The sequence below is a fragment of the Hibiscus syriacus genome, unplaced genomic scaffold (assembly GCF_006381635.1).
Source record: "Hibiscus syriacus cultivar Baekdansim isolate YM2019G1 unplaced genomic scaffold, ASM638163v2 tig00111238_pilon, whole genome shotgun sequence".
Classification (NCBI taxonomy): domain Eukaryota; kingdom Viridiplantae; phylum Streptophyta; class Magnoliopsida; order Malvales; family Malvaceae; genus Hibiscus; species Hibiscus syriacus.
The window spans coordinates 846,530-869,883 of record NW_024063030.1 but is presented as its reverse complement, the minus strand read 5'-3'; the positions used below and the strand labels follow the sequence as shown (position 1 = coordinate 869,883).

General features: G+C 35.6%; 5 protein-coding genes and 1 pseudogene across 7 annotated transcripts; 4 read left to right on the top strand and 2 right to left on the bottom strand.

Moving 5' to 3' along the window:
• Window positions 1-2,451: 2,451 nt before the first annotated feature.
• On the top strand, window positions 2,452-3,426 carry LOC120157191 (pentatricopeptide repeat-containing protein At1g63130, mitochondrial-like). The gene is made up of 2 exons (XM_039168420.1): window positions 2,452-2,575; window positions 2,813-3,426. The coding sequence occupies exons 1-2, from the start codon at window positions 2,452-2,454 to the stop codon at window positions 3,424-3,426; spliced, it is 738 nt and encodes a 245-aa protein (XP_039024351.1).
• On the top strand, window positions 3,423-23,112 carry LOC120156901 (pentatricopeptide repeat-containing protein At3g22470, mitochondrial-like). 3 transcript variants are annotated; one of them, XM_039168167.1, is made up of 3 exons: window positions 3,423-4,198; window positions 19,538-19,543; window positions 23,101-23,112. In XM_039168167.1, the coding sequence occupies exon 1, from the start codon at window positions 3,446-3,448 to the stop codon at window positions 4,190-4,192; it is 747 nt and encodes a 248-aa protein (XP_039024098.1). In that variant the 5' UTR covers window positions 3,423-3,445; the 3' UTR covers window positions 4,193-4,198; window positions 19,538-19,543; window positions 23,101-23,112. The 3 variants fall into 3 exon arrangements, with proteins under 3 accessions (XP_039024098.1, XP_039024099.1, XP_039024101.1); XM_039168168.1 differs by lacking the exons at window positions 19,538-19,543; window positions 23,101-23,112 and adding an exon at window positions 12,861-12,872 and having other exon boundaries at window positions 3,423-4,195; XM_039168170.1 differs by lacking the exons at window positions 19,538-19,543; window positions 23,101-23,112 and adding an exon at window positions 4,507-4,537 and having other exon boundaries at window positions 3,423-4,176.
• On the bottom strand, window positions 6,295-9,142 carry LOC120157190 (COP9 signalosome complex subunit 5b-like). Its single transcript, XM_039168419.1, has 8 exons — window positions 9,060-9,142; window positions 8,797-8,971; window positions 8,076-8,378; window positions 7,226-7,507; window positions 6,995-7,142; window positions 6,797-6,870; window positions 6,617-6,700; window positions 6,295-6,528 (listed from the first exon to the last, which is right to left on the bottom strand). Exons 1-8 carry the CDS (start codon window positions 9,140-9,142, stop codon window positions 6,472-6,474), a joined length of 1,206 nt encoding a protein of 401 aa, XP_039024350.1. The 3' UTR covers window positions 6,295-6,471.
• LOC120156900 lies at window positions 10,459-12,402 on the top strand (annotated as a pseudogene).
• On the top strand, window positions 14,028-14,972 carry LOC120156902 (replication protein A 32 kDa subunit A-like). The gene is made up of 4 exons (XM_039168171.1): window positions 14,028-14,098; window positions 14,358-14,455; window positions 14,671-14,712; window positions 14,833-14,972. The coding sequence occupies exons 1-4, from the start codon at window positions 14,054-14,056 to the stop codon at window positions 14,948-14,950; spliced, it is 303 nt and encodes a 100-aa protein (XP_039024102.1). The 5' UTR covers window positions 14,028-14,053; the 3' UTR covers window positions 14,951-14,972.
• LOC120156903 (flowering-promoting factor 1-like protein 2) lies at window positions 22,038-22,414 on the bottom strand. The gene has a single exon (XM_039168172.1). The coding sequence runs from the start codon at window positions 22,402-22,404 to the stop codon at window positions 22,105-22,107; it is 300 nt and encodes a 99-aa protein (XP_039024103.1). The 5' UTR covers window positions 22,405-22,414; the 3' UTR covers window positions 22,038-22,104.
• Window positions 23,113-23,354: the final 242 nt, after the last annotated feature.

Genomic DNA, 23,354 nt, shown 5'->3' with positions numbered 1-23,354 from the left:
CTGTTGGCACTTGTAGAACTGATTTGCCTTCAAATGAGCAGGAATTGATCTACGCTAACCGACTAATATTGACCATAACTGTTGCACCACAAATGTTTTATTCCACCCGCAGAACTAATATTGACATCCTCAGTCTACGGTTTGCAAATTTGCAGTCACCTCAGTTTTGCTCCAACTTTCTTATCCTGTCCCTTTCACAAGAATATCATATAAATCTGATTCAATTAGTTATAGTCAGGTTCGGACTTTGAATAGTACAGTTTGTGATCCATATTTCAAACACTTAGTTATATATAGTCAGGATGGGACTTCAGGCTGAAGCAACTTACCCGAGCCTTTAAGTTGAGACTGCTATAACACTAAACAACAAAAATATAAAAAGAGGATGGGAACTGGAAATGTGGTCTTCTGCCGTTAAAAATAGTAGTCTCCTCTTTTACATAAGTTTTAAAGGACGGAGAATTTCATGTGAAGGACGAATTTTATATTTAATAATTTATAACAAAATTAAGATATAAAATTATAAGATTTTAAAAAATAAAATTATATTATCAATAAAAATATAAAAAAATAATTAAATTATATAAAAATTTAAAACATTAGAGGGTGTCGTGTTCACCAGCCTATCTCATTTCATTTTCGGTTATATTATAAACGAAAGTAACAATGAAATTTAATAATATTCCTGATATTTAGGAAAACGAAAGTGATCCTAGATGATTGGAAATCCCTATCTAAGTTTATTATTGACCCCAAAATTAAATTTTTCATGTGACTGGTTTACCATAATACTCTACCGTTCGGGGAGAAGATAGCTGCAGCGGAACTAGGAGATGGTACATGCCCCCTATGCAATTTGGAACACGAAACCACTCTTCACGTGCTCAAAAAAAGTCTCGGTCTATTATTCTCCTCTCTGTATTATACGACGATTATGGGCTGGCCTGCCTCGACTTGTAAGGAATGACTTGAAAAGGTCGCTGCCCCCACCCGTCACAATGTACCAAGTCCTTTATGGTAACGACCATTGGAAGGGAGGACTAAAATAAATGTGGATGGAGCTTTCATACAAAATTCAGGTGAGTCGACTATTGGACATGATTTTAGGCTGTGTTGACCGCAAGTTGGAATATCCACAAACCATCTATTCAACGGAGGTAATGGGCTAATGGCCTTCATTTATGAAATTCGGTTGACGACTGAAAACAAGTGGAATCACGTTACCATTAAAGGAGACGTCATTTCTATTGTCAATCATCTCGCATATCATCAAAAAAAAAAAAAAAATTGATCGTTGGATTGTTACTCCACGAGACTCATGATATTCTTTCGCGTCACCCGAATATCAAGATTTAGTACACCAAACGAGACATAAATAGAGTTGCTCACTCATTAATTCATTAGGATATGTTGAGGGTCAATTTTTTTGTTTCATTTTAATGGATCAGATTATATTAAAAAAATTGTACTTCTTAATACATAAAATATTTAAATGAAATCTTACCATTTTTTAAAGGGTAAATTATACCGTTCCTCACTATATTTTATTTCTCTCCTATTTTGTTCACTGTAGTTTCAATTTTTCTAATTTGTTCACTGAACTTTACAGATTGAATCATTTTACTCACTCTTCTGTTATCTCTCTAACGTCGTTAACAAAAAGATTAAGGTTGCCTCTGCCGACCACCGTCGACCACCACAGATGGTGGTAGTTCGGTCTCAAATTTCATGGGTCGCTTCATCTCAATACAATGAGTCCGAATTCGACCTCCATTTAGTCAGAACTTGCTCCAAAGTCCATGATTTTGAGATTGAAAGTGAGGAAGCCGAAACGTTTCAATCCAGATTCACGGGGTTTGGGATATTTTCCGGTGAAATAACCACCAGATTCGTACTCAGGGGTCAAGATGAACTGACCCATGAAATTTGGGATCGAACGACCATCATCAACGAAGATGGACGGTAGCCAGAATGAAAATGACGTGGTGGTCGGCGACATTTCTTGTGCCATGTCATAACACTGTTAAACATTTAACGGCAGAGTGAGCAAAATGATTCAATCTGTAAAGTCTAGTGATCAAATTAAAAAAAATTAAAAATACAATAAATAAAATAAGAGAGTAAAATATAGTTAGGAACAATATAATTTACCATTTTTTAATACTGCTAGTGCTACAACTGTAATGAAAGTTATTAAAAATGGTTTAAAGAAATATGATTAGCTTTTCAAAATAAATTAACTTTTAATTTTTAATTTAGAAAGGATAAAATATCTATATACCGAGTTTAAATCGACGAGTTTAAAACGAGACGGCAATTGCCATCCTCTCTTTCTAAGTTCTCTCATTTCTTTTGGCATTCTTCCTCTCTGCCCCTCGCGTCTTTGGTACACTGTTTGTTGTGGTTTCATTTCAATCTCAGTTTTTTTCTTCGATTTGCTCAATTCAAGGTATGGGCAAGCTTAATTCTTCTTTAGTTCTTCGTTCAATTGTTATTGGTGGAAGGGATCTTTCTAATTTTCTCTCTACTCTTTCTTGTTCTGTTGACACTATTGCTACCCACATCGAGGCTTTAAGTACCCAAAAAAAGTACTGTCGCTTTGATAATGTTGATGATTCTCTAGCTTTGTTTAATAAGTTGATTGAGAAATACCCAAAACCTTCAATTATTGAATTCAATAAACTATTAGTACCCATTGTTAGAATGAAACATTATGCCGTTGTTGTTTCTATGTATAGCCAACTGGAACTAATTGGAGTTTCCCATGATGTTTAATCTTTGAGCATCTTGGTTAATTGCTTTTGTCAATTAGGTCGAATTGATTTTGGGTTATCTGTTTTGGGGAAAATGCTGAAGTTAGGTTTTGAACCTAATGTCATAACCTTTTCCACTTTGATTAATGGACTTTGCAAACAGAGTAAGTTTTCTCTGGCTGTGAGTTTGTTTGATGAAATGGTTGAAAAAGGTTATCAACCTAATTTAATTACTTACAGTATTATACTTAATGGATTGTTTAAGATCGGCAATACTGATAGAGCTGTAAGGTTTTTAAGGATGATGAAAGAAAGAGGTTTCGAACCCGATATTGTAGTATATGGCACTGTCATAGACTGTTTTTGTAAGAATGGTTTGTTGAAAGAGGCTCTCGGTCTCTTCTCCGAATTGAAGGCTAAAGGCAATAAACCAAATATCGTTATTTACAATTGTTTAATTCATGCTATGTGTAATTTGGGCCAGCAAGAGGAGGTAATAAGGCTTTTGAATGAAATGATGGATAGCAATATTTCACTTGATGTTATCACATATAATATCTTGATCGACTCATATTGCAAGGAGTGTAGGATTTCTGAAGCTATAGATACCATTTACACAATGAGAAAGCAAGACATTGAGCCTGATGTTGTCACATATAAATATATTGGTTGATGCTTATTGCAAGGAGGGAATGGTTTCTAAAGCTGAAGACATTGTTGACACGATGAGAAAGCAAGGCATTGAGCCTGATGTTGTAACCTATACTATGTTGCTAGAAGGCCATTGCTTGCAAAACAAAATGGAAAAAGCTAGAAGACTGCTTCAGTTAATGATTAAGGAGGGTTGTGCACCTAATATGCATAGTTACAGCGTCATGATCAATGGATATTGCAAAGCTAAAAGGTTAGACGAAGCATTGAAACTCTTTCGTGAAATATCTCGAGCAGGACCAACTCCAGGTACTGTTGCATACACCACTCTAATGCAACATATGTTTCAATTAGGGAGAGTTTCTGCTGCAATTTCACTTCTGAGGGAGATGCTTGCTTCTGGACAAGTTCCTAGTCTCGTGACCTGTTCGATTTCACTTCTGAGGGATATGCAACGTATTGATGTTGCAAAGGAATTGTTTCATGAGCTATTCGTTGAAGGTTTAAAACCCACGATTTACACATATAATATAATGATTAGTGGATTCTGTAAAGAGGGATTACCAGATGAAGCATATCAGTTATTTAGGAGAATGAGAGATAATGATTGTTTGCCCGATAGCATCTCTTATAATGTACTGATCCAGGGTTTTTTTCGGAAGAGCGATACCTCAAAGGCAAAACAACTTCTTGAGGAAATGGTCGATGAGGGATTTTCTGCAGATATATGCAGTGCCACCTTATATGTGGATCTACTCTTACGATCTGATAAATTTATCTTGATTTAAAATGTTGTGCAGATATTATAAAGATTATTACTTGTGAATGATTATTAATGTCTATTTCCAGTTTGGTTGATCTACCTTAAACATTAATGCTTATGTTGATATTTTAAAAAACTGAATCAAATTATCATGTTTAAATTTGGTTAATCATAAACTAACTAGTAACATAACCTTGTGTTTGTTTCCAGCCTCAGTGCTGGAAAGATATAGTTTGAGCTTTCCCTCTTCATGCCTTGTCTGGTATGGATTTTTGCTATGGTAATATGTTTACCTATTTGCCCTGCTTACCTCGCATTTTCTTTACTATTTTAAACTGTATAGATCTTTGAGTTCGCCGTGTTGTATTGGATCTGATATTTTTTTGTTCTTGGATTTTTACTTGTCATAAATATATGGTGTTAATGGTTTTCAAACCTTATCTTTGGGCCACTTGAAAAGTTCATTGTGTAGTACTTGTTGGGATTACATCATATATACCTAGAAGATCGAGATGGCTTAACAAGGATGAGGCACAACCACAATACATTGTACGAGATGCGGGGAGGAAGGAGAAACATTTTTGAAACAATTGAAAATGTCCTGTACATCTGCGCAAATGCCCAAGCAGTTTAGAGGGTGTCTTGTTTTAATTATTCTCCCTCTAGAACAGGTTTTAAATCCTCTGTCATGGTGATCTGATGTTGGGGACAATGCTTGCCAACTCTCATTTTGTTTTCAGGTTAGAGCTTTGGCGGGGCCTATGGAAATTCCGGAATGATTGGTTGATGACTGATGCTGTTAAAATTTGGAATGATGCTTGTTATTGTTGTAATGAAATTTCATGGTGGTCTGATGACTGATAAAAGTGCAAGGGAAGCACCCAAAAATCTGCCTTACAAGCATCACTGTTTCGAGTTCAGCTATGCCGTTTGTGCCTTTGATACATAGCAAATATTTTCATGCCAAGCAATCATGTTACCTACCATAAGCCTTTACACACGTGGGACAATATACAATGTTTCGGCGAATATATATTCAACAGTCACTATTATTAAGACCTTAAAAACATAAATTCAACATTAAGATCATGAAAACAAACATCTACATAAAACCAAAACTTTTATGCGGCCGAAAGTGTCTACGGGATGAATGTAGTTCAACATGTCAAAATGGCTCCCCAAAACCATCCTAAATTTTAGAAAATTCCTATAAGCAGAGTGGAATGAAATTCGACAATGGAAGGGATAATCTGTTGCCCTCCCTTTTCATTCCAAGTTATTGCTTGGCTTACAACTAATGACAACTTCATATTGCAATTGACAAGAAGGAATTCTCTGTTTTTTTTTTTTTGGGGGGGGGGGGGGAAGAAAGAGTAGAGGACCCTATAGCAAAGAAATTTATTAAAGACTGAAAAAAGACCTAAACATGTCTAACTTGCCTGGATAATGTGCATGAGAACTATTTTCCTTGAAAAGCAAAGAAGAAAAAAAAGAAATAAAGGTGCTGCCAGGAACATATCATATTAATTATCATTAAGTTGTTTTTCCAGAATATCACAGATTTTGTAACATTGTTCGACTAAAACACACCTGGAAATACAAGTGCAAATCAATCAGCCTTGTCAATCAATCCATCTAAAGTCCTTTGCAGTTGAAAAGCACTACACCGAGAGAGACGCTGGCTGTGTTATTCTTAATTTGATGGTGGTAGGCTTTGGTTTTTTTCTCACTGCTACACTGCCTTCATTTCCTTTCTTGTCACCCAACCATACCGTATGGTTAACTGATTTGATTGAGCCAAAGAAAAAACGGGTTCCTTCTCCGTGGTCTTTGAGTTCGACACATCAGAGTTTCAACCCATTGACATAACCAGACTACTAACGCTTTCATAGTATGACAGTGCCACCGTTGCTTAAATTATTATTAGCATCATCAAGAGTCATGATGATGCTAAAGAAAATAAATTTATGGTGCATATTTATGATGAATTGAGGAAAAAAAAGGTTAATGGCGTGAGAGAAAATTGCAAAAATTGGCACAATAGATTCAAAGTAGAGAATAGAGGCAGACATAGTATGCAAACTTGGAATCGATATTTATTACGACTCCCATAACCAGTTTACAAAGGAAACCGATGTTTTAAGCTACTACTTGAATTCAATGCCGTACTAAGACCTCTTCAACAAACATGCATAAATTAACACAGAATTTGGCAAAAAGCTTAGTTTGCAACGGATCAATGGTGAACCTCCCACCCCAAGGAATCCCGTATATACGTATTTCCTTCTTGCAAAAACTGGTCTTTCAACCATGGGACTTGTTTGACTGCCGTACGGAGTTGAAAAGAATGTTCTTGATGACCTAAAGGTTTAAGATGATTGAAACTGAATGTTATAACCAATTCAAAGTTAAAGAAAGAATTTCCAGGAATCTGAAACAGCTAAGTCACCTGTGACATTAAACCATGGACTCGCTCCAAAGTTATCTTTGCACTATCTCTAGTAATCTTAGCCAGCTGAGATTCTTCCTGCAACTAATAAGTGGGTAGCCATATTGCATTCATTGAGAGAAAGATAAATTATCCTCCGGAAATCGCTTGAGCATACAAAATAACAAAATTCATACAGACCTTCTTTCGAGGGGGTCCTAGTGGGCCGATGCAAGAGTGAGCCAATTGGTTTTCTGGTTGCTCCAGCTTTTCAGCTGCAAGATGGAATGATGTCAAAAAAATAAACAACCAAGAGCCTAATCACAAAATAATATTTCACGTGCAAACAAGAAAATATACTATCCATACAACAACATTAAACAAGAAAAGAAGAGTTACCTAAATCCGAAATTTGCCCTGCAACATAATCTCCATTACCTAAGAGAGGCGAAGAAGAAAGGGTGTTTACCCAGTACTTATTCCATAACAGATCCAGGAGGTGACAATCAAGAGAGGACTTGAAATAAGTTATATCCAATGGATAGTACTGCAGAAAAACATACAACAAATAAATAAACAGCAAGAGGACAAGCATTCTCGGAAATAGGACTAATTGGATTTCATAATAACCTGTTTGCAGTGCACACCAAAGTCTTCGATCTTATTGAGAGGAATTGTCTGATATTCAGCGATGGGGTCATCGGGAGGCGTATATCCTTCACGGTATGTCCTGAAAGCTCCAATCTCAACTTTTCCAGCTGAAACAGTCCTTGTTGGATCGATTACAACTGCCAGGAAGGGCTCTTGAAACTGTTGATTCAGCATTTGGGTTGAAACATCAATACCAGATAGCCAGCACCCATACCCGGGATGAGAATGGTACCATCCAACAACATTTTCCAAACGACCAGCCTACAATACAAACCATCTTATTACTCTTCTTAAGAGAAATGATTCTCATAAACAACAACACTACCATATTTACAGACACAATAGACACATCTCACATTGGCTAGATATTTGCCTTTTAAAGTGTTTAATTATTGCCTTCTAAACTTACACTCGTTGAGTGATTGAAGACAAATCCCAAATTTGCTAGATATTTCTTGCAATTTATTTATTTATTTACTAGTCAGTGCTATCGGGTTTGGCTTAAAGCAGTATATTCACCAACATATATAACTGCAAGGATGCAAGTTAAAAGCATCTAGTTCAACTCAAATTCAATTAACATCATTTTTCTTTCTATAATCTAGATGGTGCAACGATGATAAATTAGCTCCTCGCAGTGGAAGGAAATGATACTTATAAAAACACTTATTTTATTTGGTATTTCCGTCTCCCTATATATCAACTCTTCCCGTTTGTCTTGGCTAGGGTACTAAACTACTTAAATTACCAAGAATGGGCTAATTTAGGGTTTCATCAACGCCAGCTTTAAAGCAAAATCATAAAAAAGAGAGGTTTTAAAAAAATAAACCTGTTTGTTGGTCTGGGAATAGTCGACCATATACTCGTAGGCATCCGCTTGAGCGTTAACCCTAGTCTCAGTCCCTTCAACAGGCAAAGCAAAGGCGTCCATGACAATGATGGCGTCGCCGTCAGTCTTCCCTTGCATTAGACCCATCACCTCTATGGTACCACCAGATCGCGCGTGGACTACCATCTTGAGGAACGCGAGAGCAGAGATCTTAACGCGCTTGAAGTAGTGAGGATCATTGGCCCAAGGCTTCTCTTGCTGGAACTTGGCTTGCGCCGCCTCGTTGTAGTAGAATATTGTTCTCTAATTCCCATGTTTTCTGGGCTATTGAGGAATCCATTGTTGTTATTGTAACTCTTTTTCACTGAAGCAACCGGCGCCGAGGTTTCGGTTTTATTGACATGCACCGGAGACGAGCGCTCAGGTGGGGAGGTATAAAGAAAACAGCCGCTTCCCTCCAAATGACTCAGGCCCATGTCTGCCGCTTGATTCGAGACTGCTCGTCAGTTATTGGGTTTGGCCCTTGACGAAATAAAGGAAAGATAAAAATATTTAATAATTAATTAATACACAATCAGTATAAAATTTATTTTATACAATCAACCCATTTTAATCTTAAAATTTAAAATTGAACCAATTTCAACACCAAAAGATTATTCAATTTTTTATTTGATTTGGCTTCCAAAAAAAATTATGAGCTAACATTTTGGTACAAACATACAGTCCGAATAAAATGATTGGCTAAGACATTGCAAAAATCAACGGAAGCTAATCGGCAGTCAACCAGTAAATGGACCTCGGACGCCAGGCTGAAGCACAAGGAAGACGGGATCGAGCAGCCTGCCACATTTGTCCTTGACAATAGGTGAGATGAGAAGGGTAACTCAGATTTGAATCTGAGGAAAAATGTTGCCGTAGGACTTGGAATGTAAATAAATGTTCCTGGAGATCCAATTAGGGTTATTCAGATCTGAATTGAGAAACCCGGGGCCATCGTAAGGAGTCTCGGGTGACATGGAACCCGATAGGACGTCTCGGCGTGGGGAAGCTCCAGAAATGGTGGCCATATTGGAGGATGAAAGAGTAGCTGGCTGAGTCAGGCTCAGGTCCTGGTGATTTGTTCGATTTCATCCGTTTCTTGGATTATTTGTTCTTTTTTCTGAAGTGGTTAATAACCGTTGTTTCCAAATTCAATTGGCCTAAATTTTCAAGTATTATTATATTTTCGGCGGGACTGGAAATGAATTGGATGGTTTAGATTTTTTATTTTTACAAGAGCAAATGTTTTTATTTTTATTTTAAATTTTGGTTTAATGGTTCTCTAGTCCCTCCAACTATTTAAAAATCAATAAGATTTTTTTTTATTTTTTTTCATACAATTAATTTTAAAAATTACTAATTAATATAAATTTTTAATCACAAAAAAATCATACATTATTATTAATAATTTATGATATTAATATGATGGTTTATAAGTAAATAATGACTTAAATATTATATAATCAATCCAAATTGTATTTAAAAGATTACATATCTAAAACAATAATTTTTTATATAAATATATTTCTCAACTGATTCAATTGAAAATTTTAAAATGTATAATAAGCTAAAATAATTGAATAAACCAATTCCATTACATGAAAGTTAGTCTCGATTTAAATCGAAAAATATTAAGGATAATTATGGGTGTGATTTAGTTTTTGATTTACTTGACTCGTATTTAGGAGGATCTCACCTGACTTAATTTTTTAGATCAAAATTTATACCTGACTTATATATATAATTTATTTTTATTATATAAAATAAGTATCTAATTGAAAATAATAATATAGTTATTACAATTGTCCTAAAATATAAAAGATATAATTATAATATTATCTTAGATTGAGTCGAGTTTCTTCACCCTAAATTTAAATCTGACCTAATCCGATCTCACTCTTCAAAAAAAAAACTCAATTCAAACTCAAATTTTCAACAACAAAAAATGAATTAATCGAATAAAATAAAAATATATCAAGTTCGGATCAAATATTCACTTCTAACGAATACTCTCCTCTAGCTATGTTTGTTGCAAGGTTAAGGCTGAAGCCCATGCAACCATTGGAATTTAACCCAACCCAAATGGGGAAACGTAACAGCACAAGTCCAGCCCATCAGGTTGGACTCAGTCACAGCATTGTATCTCATCTCATTCGTCATTAGCTGAGCCGCCTCAACCTCACCGTCACCTTCAACGTCATCGACTAGGAGAGGAGGCTGCCTATGTAACAATATATACATGATATAAATATATTTGGCAAACCCTAATCCTCCCCCCCCGGATCCCTCAAGGCCCTAAACTAAAGTTTTTAGATAATTATTGCTGATCAAAATAAGAGAGGAAATGCCGGGTCTAACCTGCAACGCGTGTAACAAAGAATTCCTCGACGATGCAGATCAGAAGCTCCATTACAAGTCTGAATGGCATCGCTACAATCTCAAGCGCAAGGTCCTTTTCTTTTAAAACCATTCCTGATTACTCTTCTTTTTAATTTGTTGTGATATTTCTGAAAATCTTTTTATCTTTGAAGTTTCCCCTTTTAAAATTATTCTCTTTGTTATTCATATGTGCATAAGTGAACAAAAAATCCCTGCTTTTTAATCATACAGATGATCTGATTTTATCAGTCGCATCGTTTTAGGAAATAAATTATACTAATAACTATATTAAAGCTGGAAAACTCTCTCTTATGTGAGTTTTAATTGTAAAATTAATTAAATCAGGTAGCTGGGGTTCCTGGAGTGACGGAAGCTCTGTTTCTGGCAAGACAATCGGCACTTGCTCAAGAGAAACCAAAAGCAGAATGAAACCCCAATGCTTTACAGTTGTGGTGTTTGTGGCAAGGACTATCGAAGTTCCATGGCTTATTCTCAGCATCTCAAATCACGAGCCCATATCATGCAAGCTTCTCAAGGAACCAATCACCCTCAAGAGGAGAATGCAATTATCAAGCCACTTCCTCGCCGTGCTGTAAACAAACCTCCCCAATCGAGGGATAAAGATGACGAGGAAAGCGAAGAGGAGTGGGAAGAAGTTGATCCAGAAGAAGAACTGGTTGGTCAGGCTGCAAATTCCTTGAACCATTTGAATGTAATCGAGCATGAAGCTGCTGATCAAATGGTAGAAGATGAAGAAGAGGAGGAGGAGGAGGCGGAGGAACTAGATCCGTGCTGTTGTTTAATGTGTGACCTGGAGCACGATACAATTGTGAGTTGCATGGTTCACATGCATAAGTTGCATGGTTTCTTCATTCCTGATGTTGAGTATTTGAAGGACCCAGAAGGCTTGCTCACCTACCTTGGCCTTAAGGTATCAAATTGTATGTAATTTCTGGTTTTGACTAAATGTGTTATATTTATATATTGAATTTTAGTCTGTTTTTGGTTTGTCTTTTAGGTTAAGAAGGATTTCATGTGTCTGTATTGTAATGAAAGGTGCCATCCTTTCTCCAGCTTAGAAGCTGTTAGGAAACATATGGCAGCCAAAGGTCATTGCAAGGTGCATTATGGTGATGGTGATGAAGATGAGGAAGCTGAGTTGGAAGAATTCTATGATTATAGCAGCAGGTATGCATCTCATTTTATTTATTTCTTTTTTAAATATATATATTTATATATATAAATTTGTTATTGCTTACTATTATTTCTTTGGAAACAGCTATGTGGATGAGAGTGGGAAGCAGTTGGTTGCAGCTGGTGATACAGGCAACTCTGTAGAACTTGTTGGTGGCTCAGAGCTTGTTATAACCAAAAGGTCTGGTGAGGGAAAAACAAGTAAAACACTTGGTTCCCGAGAATACTTGCGCTATTATCGTCAGAAGCCCCGTCCATCACCTGCAAATAATATGGCCATTACAGCTGCTCTGGCCTCTAGGTCCGTTTTCACTCCTACCAAATCTTTAGTCTATATCATCTATGATAGGAACTGCAATTGCAACAACCACAAAAAAACTACAGTCATATGTATAAAGTATATATCAAATGGGGAATTCTGCATTGATTTTCAGGTACAGGAGTATGGGTATAGAAACCGTGCAGTCAAGAGAACAAATAGTGAGAATGAAGGTGATGAAAGCAATGAATAGAAAGGGAGCGGAGACAATGCGTACAAAAGTTGGCATGAAGAATAATGTCATTCGGAACTTGCCCAAGAATGTCCCATACTAGTTACTAACTCTCAGCACATTGGATTATCCTTTTCAGTATTATATTATATTGTATATGTTGAGAACCTTGCACCTTATTAATTTGCTTGCACCCCCAGTGAAAAAAAATCTAAAATGCTATGTAAAAGATGTTTGAGATGCAAATGAAATCAGCTGAGGACTCGCATTACAAATACAGCTGATTGATTCGCTGGAAGGTGGTGGATGATGTTTAGTTTGGTAAATGTTCTTGTTTAGTGGTAGGAAATAAATTTTGATTAAAAAAGATAAGACCTACATCTGATAATTCTGTTGGAAATTTAAGGAAAATGGAAATAGAATTTATATACATAAGCCCAAAGTAAATGCATTTCCTCATTTTATAAGCACTTATTTTCCCGATACCTGCATCAGTGAGTGATGGTGATTCAAGCTCACATCTAATAGTCTTAATATGAGCAATATCAGATTTTAGGATTCACCTTTTAATAATTTTGTTAGAATCTTACCAATAATTAGTTGGTCTAGTGGGATGAGGTATTAGGTACTTTAAACAATGTCAAGTGTTCGAATTCTGGCGTTTGCGAATTGAGCAAACTAGGTTGGGAGAGTCGCCCTCGTCTCTGTGGTACTCGATCTGGATTAGTCAGTCAATAGATCAGATACCAGTGATTAATTCAAAAAAAAATCCTGAATAATTTTGGTATTTTTTTATTTACATTATAAGTTGAAACTTAATTAGTATGAGTTTAACAATATATACTTTATATTTAATATTTTGAATAATTTGATTACTTCAATTAATTAATCAATTTCAAATCATATTAATTAAGAACCACAAAACAAATAAATCATTCAACCAAATTATTAGATCAATTGAGTATTTCAATGTTAACGCACCCGAGTACTACTGCAGCACTGCTAGTGCTGAAAACCAAGAGATGATAACGTGCGGAGATCGCATTTTCCATTTGTTGCATTTTTCAGCGGCCAAGAAGCAGGCGGAAAAAGCAAGCTTACTAGCGCGAAAATAGACACGAGTCAATCTCTCTCTTTTAATTTCGTTTTCTTATACATTTTTTTATCTACTTTTTGTGATTTCGTTTTCAAGTTTCAACCCTCTTTATCTTTAAATTGCGTTTAGTTCATAGAATGTAAGATTATCAGTTGAAATAAAAGATTACTAGAGAATAGAATTACTGAGAATGTTGTATTTTGTGTTTTGTATTTGGTTGGTTTAGTAGGAATGTAAGATTACCGTGTTTGGTTAAAAGAATAAAAGATTATTAGAATGTATATTTTATCAAATTATCCTTATTATATATTTGTTTTTTTAACAAGTTGAAAAATATTTGTATATTTTCTTTAAAAAATTTAAATTCATAAAATTTATATAATTTTTTATAAAATTAAAAATATAAAAAGGTTTAATAAAATGATAAAATTTTATTTTAACCCATGAACTTCATATAAAATTTTAATTATAGATTTTTTTTGTAAATCTAAAATAGTTTAAAGATAAATTTATAATTGAATCTTCATAGAATTTTTATTATTTAATGACAGAATAATAATATTTAAAAAAAATTAAGGGCATTTTAATCTAAAACACTTTTAATCCAACAATATCTAAAAAAAAAAGAAATAATTACATTCCCGATAATATACAAAAAAATTCACTATTAATAATATAAGATTACTAAAAACGACATTCTGACCAACCAAACAAAAGAAATGTAAATTCCATTATATGGGAATCTCGCGTTCCCCAACCAAACACATCCCGGTGGATTTATGCCTTCTCAGGCTTCTCAGTACGCTAATTCAGCTCCATCTCAAGTAAGAGACGGTCATCTCCCTTCCCACTTTGTACCCAGGAAACAACTAAAGTATTCTTTCCAAAAGTTGTAATTTTTCGTGGTCGATCTAATTTCCGTTTTCTTAATTTTGTTTGAAATGAATCCTAATTTTCAAGCCATTGTCCTCGAGTTTCAATTCCATGTAGCTTAGTTTTGAAGAGATTTCAATCAAGGCACTCAACTCAGCTATTGGGTTATTTCATTTTCTTTCATTTTTTGGGGGCGCTTCGCTGTTTCAGGTTAAGGTTATTGCGATGCTGTTTAACAAAAATGTAAGGTCCTTAGATGTTCGTTTCGACCTTGATGATGGAATTGGCCGAGTTGAATGTATAAGATGGTAATTCACCGGTTTCCATCTGAATCAAATTAATTTATGAATGTCATCAATTATTTAGAGTTTCCCTTAATAGTAGCAGCCTAGTTTCTGCTTTTGTTTAATTACTACACTTAAAATCAGTGTTGAAATTAGAGAAGCATTTTTTACATGAAATCTTAATTTGTTTCCTTTAAATGAATATATGTTTCCTTTAAATGAATATATGTTTCAATCAGGGTAACTGAAAGTGTTGACACAAGAGAAATGGATGCCTTAGAGTAAGTTCTCTACTGCTTTACTTAATTTGATTCGCCGTGATTTATTTTGTCTTTTGAAATGTCATTGGATGCTTTTACATCAAGAATCATCTTATTACACTCTTTACTTCCATTGTACAGTAAGGAAGGAACTTATGTTTGTGTCATTGGACACTTGCAAAGCTTTCAAGGCAAAATGCAATTAAATGCCTTCTGTGTAAGGTACGGTTTAAATTTTCTAGTTTCTCCAATTTGCTGAGAGTGTTACCTCTGTCCATAGTCTAATCATATTAATGATTCTGATGCCATCTGGTCCATATCAAGTGGCATTGTTTATATGAACTCATCTATATGTGTTTGTCTATATGCCATTGTCCTCGAGTTTCAATTCCATGTAGCTTAGTTTTGAAGAGATTTCAATCAAGGCACTCAACTCAACTATTGGGTTATTTCATTTTCTTTCATTTTTTGGCGGCGCTTCGCTGTTTCAGGTTAAGGTTATTGGGATGCTGTTTAACAAAAATGTAAGGTCCTCAGATGTTCGTTTCGACCTTGATGATGGAACTGGCCGAGTTGAATGTATAAGATGGTAATTCACCGGTTTCCATCTGAATCAAATTAATTTATGAATGTCATCAATTATTTAGAGTTTCCCTTAATAGTAGCAGCCTAGTTTCTGCTTTTGTTTAATTACTACACTTAAAATCAGTGTTGAAATTAGAGAAGCATTTTTTACATGAAATCTTAATTTGTTTCCTTTAAATGAATATATGTTTCAATCAGGGTAAGTGTTGACACAAGAGAAATGGATGCCTTAGATTAAGTTCTCTACTGCTTTACTTAATTTGATTCGCTGTGATTTATTTTGTCTTTTGAAATGTCATTGGATGCTTTTACATCAAGAATCATCTTATTACACTCTTTACTTCCATTGTACAGTAAGGAAGGAACTTATGTTTGTGTCATTGGACACTTGCAAAGCTTTCAAGGCAAAATGCAATTAAATGCCTTCTGTGTAAGGTACGGTTTAAATTTTATAGTTTCTCCAATTTGCTGAGAGTGTTACCTCTGTCCATAGTCTAATCATATTAATGATTCTGATGCCATCTGGTCCATATCAAGTGGCATTGTTTATTTGAACTCATCTATATGTGTTTGTTAAGTTAGCTTTCTCTATATTCTCAATGAAGCAAGCAGGAAAGTCAAAACAAGGATGGAAGTTGTTTTATGCTTCTTAGAACATTTCATTGCTTTGTTGTTTGTGTTTAATTATTTGCCTGCTCTGGTTTGGTATTGCAATGAGAAATTGATGCCAAAAGAACCTACTGTCTGATAATCTATCATTGTTCACCTTAGTTGCATTTAGTTTGTACTTATGGTACCATTAGAAATCATTTAGCTTCTTTCTATGTGCAGTGCCTCTTTCATCTATTATTTTATTTAACACCATGTCTTCAATTCTGCCATTTGCCCCCTTATTGTTAAATCTTTAATTGTTATATTCCCAGGATATGTAATATTGACAACTATATGACTTCTATTCAATACACTACTGTGCATCTCTGTAAGCATTAGTGTCATTGTTTCTTTGGGTTTCTTGTAATTCTCAGGCCCGTGACAAGCTTTGATGAAGTTACTTGCCACTTTATTGAGTGCATATATTGCCATGTGCAGAATTCCAAAGGACAGGTACTTTATGCCTAAAACTGTTGAAGTTGGTAACTAATAATTGCTTAGGCATGTGATTCTTCTCCTGAGATGAGTATTGCTTTTGATTGGTGTTTTTCCTTGTGCTAATTGTAGGTTAGAAGGTGTGTGCTCTGGCCCAGCCAAAGATGACGATTCATCATTGAGCATTCCTGTGCGAGCCATATCAAGTGGCATTGTTTAGATGAACTCATTTATATGTGTTTGTTAAGTTAGCTTTCTCTAAATTCTCAATGAAGCAAGCAGGAAAGTCAAAAAAAGGATGGAAGTTGTTTTATGCTACTTAGAACATTTCATTGCTTTGTTGTTGGTGTTTAATTATTTGCCTGCTCTGGTTTGGTATTGCAATGAGAAATTGATGCCAAAAGAACCTACTGTCTGAGAATCTATCATTGTTCACCCTAGTTGCATTAGTTTGTACTTATGGTACCATTAGAATCATTTAGCTTCTTTAATTGTGAAGTGCCTCTTTTATCTATTATTTTATTTAACACCATGTCTTCACTTATGCCATTATTGTTAAATCTTTAATTGTTATATTCCCAGGATATGTAATATTGACAACTATATGACTTCTATTCAATACACTACTGTGCATCTCTGTAAGCATTAGTGTCGTTGTTTCTTTGGGTTTCTTGTAATTCTCAGGCCCGTGACAAGCTTTGATGAAGTTACTTGCCACTTTATTGAGTGCATATATTGCCATGTGCAGAATTCCAAAGGACAGGTACTTTACGCCTAAAACTGTTGAAGTTGGTAACTAATAATTGCTTAGGCATGTGATTCTTCTCCTGAGATGAGTATTGCTTTGATTGGTGGTGTTTTCCTTGTGCTAATTGTAGTTAGAAGGTGGTGCTCTGGCCCAGCCAAAGATGACAGATTCATCATTGAGCATTCCTGTGCGAGCCATATCAAGTGGCATTGTTTATATGAACTCATTTATATGTGTTTGTTAAGTTAGCTTTCTCTAAATTCTCAATGAAGCAAGCAGGAAAGTCAAAAAAAGGATGGAAGTTGTTTTATGCTACTTAGAACATTTCATTGCTTTGTTGTTGGTGTTTAATTATTTGCTTGCTCTGGTTTGGCATTGCAATGAGAAATTGATGACAAAAGAACCTACTGTCTGAGAATCTATCATTGTTCACCCTAGTTGCATTTAGTTTGTACTTATGGTACCATTAGAAATCATTTATTAGCTTCTTTCGATGTGAAGTGCCTCTTTTATCTATTATTTTATTTAACACCATGTCTTCACTTATGCCATTATTGTTAAATCTATTATTGTTATATTCCCAGGATATGTAATATTGACAACTATATGACTTCTATTCAATACACTACTGTGCATCTCTGTAAGCATTAGTGTCATTGTTTCTTTGGGTTTCTTGTAATTCTCAGGCCCGTGACAAGCTTTGATGAAGTTACTTGCCACTTTATTGAGTGCATATATTGCCATGTGCAGAATTCCAAAGGACAGGTACTTTATGCCTAAAACTGTTGAAGTTGGTAACTAATAATTGCTTAGGCATGTGATTCTTCTCCTGAGATGAGTATTGCTTTTGATTGGTGTTTTCCTTGTGCTAATTGTAGTTAGAAGGTGGTGCTCTGGCCCAGCCAAAGATGACAGATTCATCATTGAGCATTCCTGTGCGAGCCATATCAAGTGGTATTGTTTATATGAACTCATTTATATGTGCTTGTTAAGTTAGCTTTCTCTAAATTCTCAATGAAGCAAGCAGGAAAGTCAAAAAAAGGATGGAAGTTGTTTTATGCTACTTAGAACATTTCATTGCTTTGTTGTTGGTGTTTAATTATTTGCCTGCTCTGGTTTGGCATTGCAATGAGAAATTGATGCCAAAAGAACCTACTGTCTGAGAATCTATCATTGTTCACCCTAGTTGCATTTAGTTTGTACTTATGGTACCATTAGAAATCATTTAGCTTCTTTAATTGTGAAGTGCCTCTTTTATCTATTATTTTATTTAACACCATGTCTTCACTTATGCCATTATTGTTAAATCTTTAATTGTTATATTCCCAGGATATGTAATATTGACAACTATATGACTTCTATTCAATACACTACTGTGCATCTCTGTAAGCATTAGTGTCGTTGTTTCTTTGGTTTCTTGTATTCTCAGGCCCGTGACAAGCTTTGATGAAGTTACTTGCCACTTTATTGAGTGCATATATTGCCATGTGCAGAATTCCAAAGGACAGGTACTTTATGCCTAAAACTGTTGAAGTTGGTAACTAATAATTGCTTAGGCATGTGATTCTTCTCCTGAGATGAGTATTGCTTTTGATTGGTGTTTTCCTTGTGCTAATTGTAGTTAGAAGGTGGTGCTCTGGCCCAGCCAAAGATGACAGATTCATCATTGAGCATTCCTGTGCGAGCCATATCAAGTGGCATTGTTTATATGAACTCATTTATATGTGTTTGTTAAGTTAGCTTTCTCTAAATTCTCAATGAAGCAAGCAGGAAAGTCAAAAAAAGGATGGAAGTTGTTTTATGCTACTTAGAACATTTCATTGCTTTGTTGTTGGTGTTTAATTATTTGCCTGCTCTGGTTTGGCATTGCAATGAGAAATTGATGCCAAAAGAACCTACTGTCTGAGAATCTATCATTGTTCACCCTAGTTGCATTTAGTTTGTACTTATGGTACCATTAGAAATCATTTAGCTTCTTTAATTGTGAAGTGCCTCTTTTATCTATTATTTTATTTAACACCATGTCTTCACTTATGCCATTATTGTTAAATCTTTAATTGTATATTCCCAGGATATGTAATATTGACAACTATATGACTTCTATTCAATACACTACTGTGCATCTCTGTAAGCATTAGTGTCATTGTTTCTTTGGGTTTCTTGTAATTCTCAGGCCCGTGACAAGCTTTGATGAAGTTACTTGCCACTTTATTGAGTGCATATATTGCCATGTGCAGAATTCCAAAGGACAGGTACTTTATGCCTAAAACTGTTGAAGTTGGTAACTAATAATTGCTTAGGCATGTGATTCTTCTCCTGAGATGAGTGTTGCTTTTGATTGGTGTTTTCCTTGTGCTAATTGTAGTTAGAGGGTGGTGCTCTTGCCCAACCAAAGATGACCCTCTTTCCCATATGTAATGGGGTAAGGGGGAGGTATGATAGTAGACTGCCCCCAACGCCAAATTGAGAGCAGCTTCCGTAGGAGACTTCCGAATTATGAAATGCCCTCCCACGACCTCAAGGTTAAGAGCCTTGTGCTCTACCAATTGAGCTGGACACGTGCATGTGTTATCTGTATAAAATACTTAAATTGCTTTTAGATTTTACTTTCATTAAGGTACTGCAAGTATCCAAGAGACATTCATCAAATGCATTCACATGCTTTTGCTGAAGGCTTTGCTCTTGTTAACTTTCTCTAAATTGATTTGAGTGGTTGTTATTTTCAGTGATAGAGAAATGGGGGTGCATCTAAATGAACTTTCACAACAGTTGAAAGCTCCCATGGAGAGGATAAAGTAATTTTTTGTGAATTTGCTTCTTTTTTTTCTTTTTCTTTTTTTGGGGGGGGGGGGGGGGGTGGGGGGCGATTTACTAATAGATTTGTTATTTATTTATATGATTCAATTTATTTGTTTTCCTTGTATCTTCTATATATGATAGCGATGCTATTTGAGTTTCTTGAAAGGGAAGGTTTGGTGTACTCCTCCATTGACGATTATCACTACAGGCAGTAGAAGGTTGCTAAATTTGGAGGATAGTTTTAGCTTGGTATGGAATTGGCATTTTGGGTCTGTAATGACTGAATGAAAATGCATGTTGCTTGAGTCCCTGGATCTTTTTGATAGAGCATACATGTATGTTTATGTTGGCTAGGAGTGGATAGGATGCTTCGTTCAATCTAGGTTTGGAATGTGATACTGTTGAAATTTGACATGTCGCACGTTGACTTAATATTGGTAACCTTTTTGAATATATTTATGCAGTACTAAATTTCAGCATGCTGCTAGAGATGGAGCTCGAATCATGTTTGTGATAGATCTTTTATTTTATATTTAAATATTGTTGTGATGCTCTATTGGTTTTACCAGTAAGCACTTTTGCTGTATAACAATAAAAAAAGGAAGTAATAAATATGGATAAAATGATTGGTGGTAGGAGCTGGCTATCGTCGAACAAGAGTATATTTACCTGCCATGGGTTTGTTTTGAATGGGTAAATGAAGTTCACTGCTCTGCTGAATGGGCTGTTTCTGAGGAATTGGGTGTATCAACTGGACAGGAGAAAAGGTGCAGAGTAGAGCAGCTATGAAGATTTCAATCGAAATTCAATATAATTACTAGATATAGGAAGATTTCATTAAAAAAAAAACTATGGCGAAATGACAAGTCCTATTGGAACAGCAGGAGCAATTGGTGACTTTGGCCCGGAAGAGGAAATACGTGTTAATACATAAACTGACCCGGTGTATATGCATTGCCTACAGTACATTCAACAATTTGCATTCTGCTTTGAATTGAAAAAAAAGAAAGAAAGAAATACGTCCCACGTGCAGTCAGACCTGAGACCACGGAGACTATGGTGAAATGACACGTCCTATTGGAACAGCAGGAGCAATTGGTGGCTTTGGCTGAAGTGTCCTGGTCTGCTTCACGTGATACCCCATATGGCCTTCATCTCCCAGTATCTTGGCTCGGGTCATGCGGCCCCGCCCCATCATAATCCACCCTCAATAACCAAAGTCGAATATTGCATTCAGAGCTACTTTTGTCTCTCCATTCCATTCCATTCATATTCTTCTATACATATATTTATATAAAAGGTTTTTAAAGGTACGTTTGTCGTCATTTCGCACAGGAACAAATCATAGCTAGACCAAAGTCGAATATTGCATTCAGAGAGCTACTTTTGTCTCTCCATTCCATTCCATTCATATTCTTCTATACATATATTTATATAAAAGGTTTTTAAAGGTACGTTTGTCGTCATTTCGCACAGGAACAAATCATAGCTAGCTGGATGATCATTACTGCACGTGTTGCCCTCCAACTATCTTCATTGATCTCATAAGGTGTTTTTTAATCCGACTGTTCTCTTTATATAAAACTAATATGTAATCAAACGTATATTAATGTTTGGTGATAGATTTTTTGAACCGGTACCGGCCCTTGTGTTGTCGTCGGCATTTTTTTTAATAATTGGTGATCACTTACAGGTTACAGCACATTAATCAACACAATTCTCTTAAGGTTGGGTCTACCGTAATAAGTATGGACTAGTTGATCGATGATTGCAGTTATAAAAAGACGTTTGAAAATGTAAATTCTGACAGAAAAATCATCGGGGTCGACACTTTTTAGTTTGTCATGTCGCTGCAGGCTGACATGGAAGAAAGTGATGGGATCAATGGTAAAATCTCCACAACTGCAGCCTTAATCGTTATTGTATTATATATTTTGCAGTACATAAAAGTATGAAACAAACACTAGTCCACTTTATTCCTTTTCATGAAACCAACTTGCAACCATGGCAAGCAAACTACTGAAACCCTAATTAAACATACAGTATTATGCAAACCATAGAAAAGCCCTAAACGCACCTGAGCGGAGAAGGGAAGAAAAAAGATAAAAGAGAGTGTTATATAATGCATGACACATATATACATATAGAGAGCTGTGATGAAGATGATGGAGTAAGCGTGAGAGTCACGGTCACAGTCACATGTCACGTACGTGGAAGACGTTGGGATTCTTAACGACGATATCATACATGTGAACAGAGCAGAACTTGGAGTAATCTTTAGGAAGCGATATGAGATCAATGGAGGAGTGCCTGTGGAACTGGTAGAGGTCAGGGTCACTCCCATAGTACCTCTCCCACCCTAAACCTCTCAAAATGAGCTCCAATGACGAGTAGGACGACACGACTTCACCCGATGGCAAATGCACCAAAACCCTTGTCCGGAGACTACTTTCAAGCCGATATACACCATTGTTAAACACCCAAACCCCAGACATTTTCTTTTTTGCTTTCAGTGTATGTGTTCTTCTAGTGTATGCTATATGTTGGCGGTGGTGAGCGAAGGAAGGATTGGGGGTGTATATATATAGGTGTGCTGACGGGTCACATAAAAGCAAGAGGAACCTACCAGTCTTAAGAAAGATGATGTTGATAGTTTAGGGTTTGGTAGAGAATCAAGATATTGTGGGACCTCGTCCCCATGGGTTTAAATATGAATGAGGGTACATAGATGCCTTTATGATGTGATTTAGGGTACACATTCCATCCATCCACCCGTGGGGTATGTATGTTTGTGTTTGCACAAAGAATCTCCTTTTTTATTTTAATTAAGTAGTATATTTTATTATACACATATATAAATAATGATGTAAATTAAATTGTTGGTTCTATAATTCAAGATTCTGGTGACACTGCTACTTTTTTTCTCTCCAGCTGGTGACACTGCTTTTATTAAGTGACTTACAGTACAAATGATGATGATAATTTATTTATTTAATACATCGACCCTTCTTTAAAAAATAAAATTAAAAACAGTGTATTATCTTAATCGAAAATGACATCAGTAAAAACAATGTTCGAGATCAAGTTGAGACAAATACAGACAAAATACAACAATAAAGCACTAACGGAAGTCCAATATACTAAGACATGCAGCAGCATTGGTGATACGACAAATATATCAAACTCATAAGTTGGCGTAAATAGACAACAAACAACGTGTCAAAGAAATTGTCGTTGTTCGTAAGAATCGATCGACAAAGAACTGCAAACCGCGCATACACACGTACGTGTCAAAGAAGGTAGTTTATGAACAAGAAGAAGTCACCGACGCCAGTCACCGTACCAAGATAGACAAAGAAGGCAGCACAACCAATGTGGAGGAGAATATCATAGATCACTTTCAAGCATACAAACCGCCACATATTGTTTCACAAACTCATAAATA

What these genes read in the sequence shown, in the direction of transcription:
- LOC120156901 (XM_039168167.1), top strand. Translation starts at nt 3,446, where the DNA reads ATGGTTTCTAAAGCTGAAGACATTGTTGACACGATGAGAAAGCAAGGC.
- LOC120156902 (XM_039168171.1), top strand. Translation starts at nt 14,054, where the DNA reads ATGCCTTCTCAGGCTTCTCAGTACGCTAATTCAGCTCCATCTCAA. An exon ending in CGAGTTGAATGTATAAGATG is followed by an intron (nt 14,456 to 14,670) that starts GTAATTCACCGG and finishes TGTTTCAATCAG; the next exon opens with GGTAACTGAAAGTGTTGACA. An exon ending in AGAGAAATGGATGCCTTAGA is followed by an intron (nt 14,713 to 14,832) that starts GTAAGTTCTCTA and finishes TCCATTGTACAG; the next exon opens with TAAGGAAGGAACTTATGTTT.
- LOC120157191 (XM_039168420.1), top strand. Translation starts at nt 2,452, where the DNA reads ATGGGCAAGCTTAATTCTTCTTTAGTTCTTCGTTCAATTGTTATTGGT. An exon ending in TACCCACATCGAGGCTTTAA is followed by an intron (nt 2,576 to 2,812) that starts GTACCCAAAAAA and finishes TTTGTCAATTAG; the next exon opens with GTCGAATTGATTTTGGGTTA.
- LOC120157190 (XM_039168419.1), bottom strand. Translation starts at nt 9,142, where the DNA reads ATGGCCACCATTTCTGGAGCTTCCCCACGCCGAGACGTCCTATCGGGT. An exon ending in CCAATCATTTTATTCGGACT is followed by an intron (nt 8,379 to 8,796) that starts GTATGTTTGTAC and finishes CATGGGAATTAG; the next exon opens with AGAACAATATTCTACTACAA. An exon ending in TTGGTGTGCACTGCAAACAG is followed by an intron (nt 7,143 to 7,225) that starts GTTATTATGAAA and finishes GTTTTTCTGCAG; the next exon opens with TACTATCCATTGGATATAAC.
- LOC120156903 (XM_039168172.1), bottom strand. Translation starts at nt 22,404, where the DNA reads ATGTCTGGGGTTTGGGTGTTTAACAATGGTGTATATCGGCTTGAAAGT.